This window comes from Macaca fascicularis, chromosome 11 (genome assembly GCF_037993035.2).
Source record: "Macaca fascicularis isolate 582-1 chromosome 11, T2T-MFA8v1.1".
NCBI lineage: Eukaryota > Metazoa > Chordata > Mammalia > Primates > Cercopithecidae > Macaca > Macaca fascicularis.
In genome coordinates, this window is record NC_088385.1 from 12644560 (window position 1) to 12653056 (window position 8497).

The 8497-nt window shown below is 41.0% G+C and overlaps 1 protein-coding gene across 1 annotated transcript; it reads left to right on the top strand.

Annotated features, from left to right (window-relative positions):
- The first annotated feature begins 1476 nt into the window (after positions 1–1476).
- On the top strand, positions 1477–6567 carry C3AR1 (complement C3a receptor 1). Its single transcript, XM_005570035.4, has 2 exons — positions 1477–1622; positions 4697–6567. Exon 2 carries the CDS (start codon positions 4707–4709, stop codon positions 6150–6152), a length of 1446 nt encoding a protein of 481 aa, XP_005570092.3. The 5' UTR covers positions 1477–1622; positions 4697–4706; the 3' UTR covers positions 6153–6567.
- Positions 6568–8497: the final 1930 nt, after the last annotated feature.

The window sequence follows — 8497 nt, forward strand, 5'->3', positions numbered from 1 at the left end:
CAAGACCAGCCTGCCCAATATGGCGAAACCCCATCTCTACCAAAAAAATACAAAAATTAGCCGGTTGTGGTGGTGCATGCCTGTAGTCCCACGAACGAGGATGAGGTGGGAGAAGTCCTTGAACCTAGGAGGCAGAGGTTGCAGTGAGCCAAGATCATGCCACTGCACTCCAGCCTGGACAACAGAGTGAGGCCCTGTCTCAAACAACAAAATGTGTGCTATATTCAGAAAAAAAAATTCAGGAAGAATGAACACTAACCTATTAAAAATAGTTACTTCAGGCAGTGGAATTGAAAAGAAAATATTTCATTTTTTTACCCATTACACTTCTGTATTATTTCAATTTATCTCTTCTAGAACAAAGTATGTTCTATTTTTGTAATTAGATGATGACAATGGAAATAAACTAATAAATACTACTCAACTCTTGGCATTTTTCTTTTGGTCTTTCTGCCTCAAAAATATTCCGTGGTGACTTGACTGCAAACAAGAGGAGGAGCAGATATTATGGTCTGGACAAGTTGATTAATATAGACTGAAGCCTATATCACAGACAACAGTGTTCAAATACATTTGACCCAAAAAAACTTTATTTTATATGCATATATCTAAAATAATAATATGAGAATTATTTACAGCATACTATTAAGCAGGAATCATCTTCAGTCTTCTGTACTCCTTCCTGATGAAACACCACCTCGACCCCAGCCTGTTCTCCAGTGACCACTAAGCTCTCCCACCTACCTCCCCACCTACTTTCCCTCTGCCACCTCCCTGCCCTCGGCCACCTCCCTGCCCTCTCCCACCTACCTGCCCTCTCCCACCTACCTGACCTTGACTAGGCTCCACTTATGGCCTAAGCAGCTTTACACCTTTTTCTGTCTCTAGAATTCCTACAAGTACTGAAGGACTTGCCCACATCTTATTTCTATCTTAAGACTCTCCTAGATTGCCCTGGGTTATATACACTCTTGCCTAGAGTGTTCTATTATTTTACTTCTATTGTTACTTCTATTATTATAGTGTAGGTTATATTACAGTTTTGTGTGTATATGTATGGGTACAAATTCCCACTTGATTGTGAATCTCTGGAGATTAGAACAGAGCTTCATCCATCCTGATTTTGGCATGGCACCATTTTTCACATATATCAAGCATTTAGGATATGTTATTTGAGATTAATTAAATGAGTTTATTCAGGTCATTCCTCCCCAACCACTCCCCACCCCAACCCTCACATCTCATAGAGTCATTTTTTTTTTGCATTTCTAAACAAAACCTACGAAGTTGAACCCTATGTACAGAAGCACCCTCTCTCTAACCGTTCTCTGTGTGTTGCAGAAAATGTCTCAGGATTACAGCCTCCTACTTCTGTTTTCCTGCTTCGCCTTTCTAAGTCATTTAGAAATGACTCACTTTGAAACCCTTCCTGTGAGGTCAGATAGTGGTCTAGAGCATGAGGCTTAATTTATTGCCAGAAACAGAGAGAGGAAAGAAGAAGAGAAAGTTCAGCAAATTTTCTTGCCATACTTCATGACTTCACTGTGGTTAAGTGTGGGGACCAGACAGACTCGTGGGGACATCCAGGTGCTGAAGCCTTCAGCTACTGTCTCAGTTTTTTGGTAAGAAAATCTAGATCCACCTGATGACTTGTGCTTAGCTTGTTTTGCTCATTATAGGCAATGATTTTGAGGGTCATTATCTTCTATTTCCCCTATTTCTTCTCCGACTTTCAATTCTTTTGTCTTATCTCTATGTCCAACTTCCTTTTTCTAAATATTCCACATTCCATTTGTCTTTGCTTTTAATATTTTCATAATGGAATTAATAGTGAATTTTTATGTAATTTCTTTCTTCTCTTTGAATTGGCTATGTAGTTCACCCTGAACTTTGATTCCAGCTGTCCCCATTAATTTGTTTTTCAAATCATTGATTATACTTTCTTTCCTTTCCATTTCCTCTTTCTCTTTTTTTAATTATTTTGTCCTTATTGCTACTGACTCTGTTATCCTATTACTACAATTTGATTCTGGGGTCCACTTTTCTTTCTCTATCATAGTGGAATTTTAGTTTCAGGATATTAATTACCTTTAAATTACTGCTGGTCAACTTAGTAATAACTTTTTTAATCCTCTACTAATCTTAAACATAAAGGTATGGTACTTTTTAGCCAAATTAACTTGAAGAAATGTAAAAAATAATCTTGTTCTGCAGGACTTTTTTTTTTTTTTTTGAGACAGTCTTACTCTGTTGCCCAGGCCAGAGTACAATAGCACAATCTCAGCTCACTGCAACCTCTGCCTCCCAGGTTCAAGCAATTCTCCTGTCTCAGCCTCCTGAGTAACTGGGATTATAGGCACGTGCTACCACACCCAGTTTATTTTTTTTTTTTTTGTATTTTTAGTAGAGACGGGGTTCCACCGTGTTGGCCAGGTTGGTCTTGAACTCCTGACCTCAGGTGATCTGAGGTGTCCAGGTGTTTGAGAGCAGCCTGGGCAACATAGCAAGACCCTGCCTCTACAAACAAACAACAACAACAAAATGAGGAGAGAAGAGATGATTACCAAGTTTTCTTTCGGTCCAAGCATCCTATGACTCTATCCTTCTCTCAATATTTTAGGGGGGTACCCTGATAGGATTTAAATATCTGAGTAGACAAGGTCATGGAAAGGGGAATGAGAATAATTTCTTCTTTTTTTGGTCGGGGGAGGGGGCGGGAGGGGGACGGAGTTTTGCTTCTGTTGCCCAGGCTGGAGTGCAATGGCATGATCTCAGCTCACCACAACCTCTGCCTCCCTGGTTCAAGCGATTCTCCTGCCTCAGCCTCCTGAGTAGCTGGGATTACAGGCATGGGCCCCCGTGCTGGCTAATTTTGTATTTTTAGTAGAGACAGGGTTTCTCCATGTTGGACAGGCTGGTCTCAAACTCCTGACCTCAGGTGATCTGCCCGCCTCAGCCTCCCAAAGTGCTGGGATTACAGGCGTGAGCCACTGTGCCCAGCCCATGTCTTCTTTTTTATTGTTTTGTTGACTTGCTATTTTAACTTCTGCTAATCATATGAGGCCCTGTAACAATATTTGGTTGACTCAGCAGAACTACTTTCAAGTCACAAAAATATTTTGAACTTCTATAAAAATAAATGTAAAATGTTATTTTATCCAATAAAAATTAGGAATTTAACAAAAAGAAAGTTAAAAGGGACAGCATGGGAATTAAGGAAGAGGCCTGGGTAAGGATTACATGGATACAAATTAGAATTTTAGATGTAATTGCAAAAGGAAAAAAAAAAAAGTCAGCCCCCAAAATGGGCATCCATCTATTCAAGTAATTTCTTTTTCTTTTTTTCTTTTTTTTTTTTTTGAGACAGAGTCGCTTTGTCATGCAGACTGGAGTGCAATGGTGCAATCTCCGTTCACTGCAACCTCTGCCTCTCTAGTTCAAGATATCCTCGTGCCTCAGCCTCCCAAGTAGCTGGGATTACAAATGTGAGCTACCACACCCAGTTAATTTTTGTATCTTTGGTAGAGATGGGATTTTGCCATGTTGGCCAGGCTGGTCTCAAACTCCTGGCCCCAAGTGATCTGCTCCCCACGGCCCCCCAAAGTGCTGGGACTACAGGCATGAGCCACTGTACCCAGCCTGTCCACATAATCTTTAACCTTGGTGTCTCATAAGGCATTGTGTTAAATTATGTGAAACAAGCATTTATGAATAAGACTCCTTTTTACCATCATAAAGTTTAAATCCAGAATAATAGATTAGACAGTCATTATAATTATTATACAAGATAAAATGTGTCATTGCATATAGAATATGAAAAAAGGTTCAAACATGCACGCACACACACACACACACACACACAAATTAAGAAGCTAAAGACTTGGTGAACGGCATAATTCTAGATAGAAGTAAACAGCATTAGCCATGGAATAGAAAATGGCTAAGTTGGAATAGTGAATTGTTCAGGAAAGCTATAAAATGGTACATTTATGAGCATGTTCAGAATTAGGGGAAGGTAATATCACAGAGGCCAAGAGAGTGTTAAGAAGTCACTGTATATAATGACACATATTGTGGAAAGTGGCTGAGAAACAAACTTTCGGATTTGGTTTTTAGAAGTAATTTTAGCAGAATTATGGAAGCAGAAGATACATTACAAAGGATTAAGAAGTTGGTGGCCGGCTGGGCGTGGTGGCTCATGTCTGTAATCCCAGCACTTTGGGAGACCGAGGAGGACGGATCACGAGGCCGGGAGTTCGAGACCAGCCTGGCCAACATGGTGAAACCCCGTCTCTACTAAAAATAGAAAAAAAATTAGCCGAGTGTGGTGGTGCATGCCTGTAATCCCAGCTACTCAGGAGGCTGAGGCAGGAGAATCGCTTGAACCTGGGAGGCGGAGCTTACAGTGAGCTGAGATCAATCCACTGCACTCCAGCCTAGGCGACAGAGGAAGACTCTGTCTGAAAAATAATAAATAAATAAATAAATAAATAAATAAATAAATAAATAAAATTGTCTATCAGAGAATGCTTTTGTGTGGTCCAGTGTGAGGTGAAGGAAGGCAAACTAAAACAGCGTGAGGACCTTCTGGTTTCATGATCCCACATCTTTATGTGGGAAGATTAGAATCCTAAGAATATGTATGCATTTTCAAAAAGATACCATTCATTTTAACATTTTTTTCATCTTTTTGCAGAAGTTTAGCAATGGCGCCTTTCTCTGCTGAGACCAATTCAACTGACCTACTCTCACAGCCGTGGAATGAGTCCCCAGTAATTCTCTCCATGGTCATTCTCAGCCTTACTTTCTTACTGGGATTGCCAGGCAATGGGCTGGTGCTGTGGGTGGCTGGCCTGAAGATGCAGCGTACAGTGAACACAGTTTGGTTCCTCCACCTCACCTTGGCGGACCTTCTCTGCTGCCTCTCCTTGCCCTTCTCGCTGGCTCACTTGGCTCTCCAGGGACAGTGGCCCTACGGCAGGTTCCTATGCAAGCTCATCCCCTCCATCATTGTCCTCAACATGTTTGCCAGTGTCTTCCTGCTTACTGCCATTACCCTGGACCGCTGTCTTGTGGTATTCAAGCCAATCTGGTGTCAGAATCATCGCAATGTAGGGACGGCCTGCACTATCTGTGGATGTATCTGGGTGGTGGCTTTTGTGATGTGCATCCCCGTGTTCGTGTACCGGGAAATCTTCACTACAGACAACCATAGTAAATGTGGCTACAAATTTGATCTCTCCGGCTCATTAGATTATCTAGACTTTTATGGAAATCCACTAGAAAACAGGTCTCTTGAAAACATTGTTCAGCTGCCTGGAGAAATGAATGATAGGTTAGATCCTTCCTCTTTCCAAGCAAATGATCATCCTTGGACAGTCACCACTGCCTTCCACCCTCAAACGTTTCAAAGACCTTCTGCGGATTCACTCCCTAAGGACTCTGCTAGTCACAGTCCGTATTCTAATGTATTTAAACCTGCCGGTGTGGCCTCACCTAAAATCCCCAGTGGGTTTCCTATTGAAGGTCACAAAACTAGCCCACTGGATGACTCTGATGCTTTTCTATCTACTCATTTAAAGCTGTTCCCTAGTGCTGCTAGCAATTCCTTATACGAGTATGAGCTACCACAAGATTTCCAGGATTATTACAGTTTAGGCCAATTCACATATGACAATCAAGTGTCAACACCCCTCGTGGCAATAACGATCACTAGGCTAGTGGTGGGTTTCCTGCTGCCCTCTGTTATCATGATAGCCTGTTACAGCTTCATTGTCGTCCGAATGCAAAGGGGCCGCTTCGCCAAGTCTCAGGGCAAAACCCTTCGAGTGGCGGTGGTGGTGGTGACCGTCTTTCTTGTCTGCTGGGCTCCATACCACATTTCTGGAGTCCTGTCATTGTTTACTGACCCAGAAACTCCCTTGGGGAAAACTCTGATGTCCTGGGATCATGTATTCACTGCTCTAGCATCTGCCAATAGTTGCTTTAATCCCTTCCTTTATGCCCTCTTGGGGAAAGATTTTAGGAAGAAAGCAAGGCAGTCCATTCAGAGCATTCTGGAGGCAGCCTTCAGTGAGGAGCTCACACATTCTACCCACTGTTCCTCAAACAATGTCTTTTCAGAGAGAAATAGTATTAGTACAACTGTGTGAAAATGCTGAGCAGCCAACAAGCAGGGGCTCTTAGGTAATCACACAGTGAACGTTTCTAAAAGGATGAAGTGATATGGTGAGCAGGGGACTTCAAAAACTGTCAAAGAATCAATCCTTTGTTCTCAAAGTGTACACAGACTACTGGCATCAGCATCACCTAGAAACTTGTTAGAAATGCAGATTCTCAAGCCCCAGCCCAGACTTACTGAATTGGAATCTCTAGGGGTTAGGACCCAGCAAGTGCATTGAACAAACCCTCTCGTTTCTGATTAATGCAAAATGTAAAAATCATTGTAAAAATTAGTTCTATTTCTATCCTAAAGCAAGCTGGGTGACATAAGAGAATCTACTCTGTTTTTCAATGTTTGACGTTAAATGTTTGTTGATGTTTCCCTCATTAAATTTTTCCTTAGCATTTGTCTAAGTCTTCCAGATTCCATTTAAAACCATTTCTTCTTCTCCTATGTGAGTGAGAGACGATCATATATTCTACTGCTTTGTTGTCGTGTGGTGTTGATGGTTTTAAATGAAAAGAAGGTGCAGAAAGAAAATGCCTCTGAAGGCCGGGCGCGGTGGCTCAAGCCTGTAATCCCAGCACTTTGGGAGGCCGAGACGGGCGGATCACGAGGTCAGGAGATCGAGACCATCCTGGCTAACACAGTGAAACCCCGTCTCTACTAAAAATACAAAAACTTAGCCGGGCGAGGTGGCGGGCGCCTGTAGTCCCAGCTACTCGGGAGGCTGAGGCAGGAGAATGGCGTGAACCCGGGAGGCGGAGCTTGCAGTGAGCTGAGATCCGGCCACTGCACTCCAGCCTGGGTGACAGAGCGAGACTCTGTCTCAAAAAAAAAAAAAAAGAAAATGCCTCTGAAGACAAGAAGCCATGAGACTGAGTCTGGAGCACAGAATTATGCAATGATGCCTGTCACTGGGAACACCCCTGGGTACAGGACATAGAAATTTCCACTATTACATACAGTTTCCACTATTACAACTAAATAAGCATCTATTGCGTGAAAACAGACTACTAACACATCTAAAAACTGACTCATGAAATGTTATGAAAGCTGTGGTTTGGGGAGTTCTGTTTATTCTATCTGCTTACCAGTTGGGTACCTATCTTCCACTCCTCTTCTTAAGCTCCTTAATTTCCTTATTACTCCCCTGCCTCCAAATCTTCCACATCAGACTTTGTGCCTCAAACAACCTCTAATTTCACAAGATTCTAGTTACTCCTTTCCTCTTGCTCCAAAATAATACTTTCTAAGAAACCCATTTCAAGTGGAAGGAGAAAGAGGGTGGAGGATGGAGCAGCAATTCTTCTACTCTCTGCAACTGAGTACCCTACCAGGCTTGCCATCACATTTTAAAACATAACAACAGGCAACTTTCATGCCAAAATTACTAAATACGTCTTCTGGGTTTTTTAAAACTTTTTCTTTGCCAAAGTAATACATGCACATAGTTTTAAATGAATTTAATAAGGTATATAATGAAATACGAGGTCTCCTACTTCACCATACCCAAAAGTTCGCTCCTCCCACTCTCATTTCCCAGAGATAACACTTGCACAATTTTAGATGTTTCGTTTGATAATTATCATGTTGTTTCTAAATCATGTGCTTATGCTGCTCTTTTCTGGAGACATGATAAAATGACTTCTTGTTTTGAAAGATGAAAATGTTTATCCAAGCACCCCATATTTTTAATTTGTTTATCCAGCATCCTAATATTCATTAATAACCATATTTTAATTCATTCATGACCGCATATTTTTCTACTACTTTCTCTATACACTCCAACCATTTATATAGCTTTCCTTCTGTCCCTCTTCCATTTAAAACAAAATTATCTAACTCCCTACCACCTTCTCATTTTTCTGTGTATGTAAATGTTTGTGTTAAACGTCTGAAATTTCAGGCTTGCTTGTATCACAACATTGCTTCATCTAAACTGAATACAATGACGTATTCTCAGAATAGAAAATGAGATATGTTTTAGACTTGCGAGACGTTATTTGTTCAATGGTTGAGGTGAAGATTAAATTTTTTTTATAAAAACGAAAAATTTTATAAAGTATATGCAGAAATATTACAAATCACTAGGAATTCTCTCCGTTGAAGAATGTCTGACATAAAATTTGCGGTGCTACCTTTCCAGCTTATATATTAATTTGCTTGTATATTTTGTATGAATAAGTGCTTTTCTCATGGTTCCTTGCAAGGCTCAGAGATTCATGAATCCTTGTGTTTCACATTCAGAATATATCACAGTCTCTAAATATGCAGCAAATAAATCTCCTAGTGAGTGACTATAGACTTGCTATAATAGCAATTAGCCAGGCT

Coding starts and splice junctions, on each gene's coding strand:
- C3AR1 (XM_005570035.4), top strand. CDS start 4,707: ATGGCGCCTTTCTCTGCTGAGACCAATTCAACTGACCTACTCTCACAG.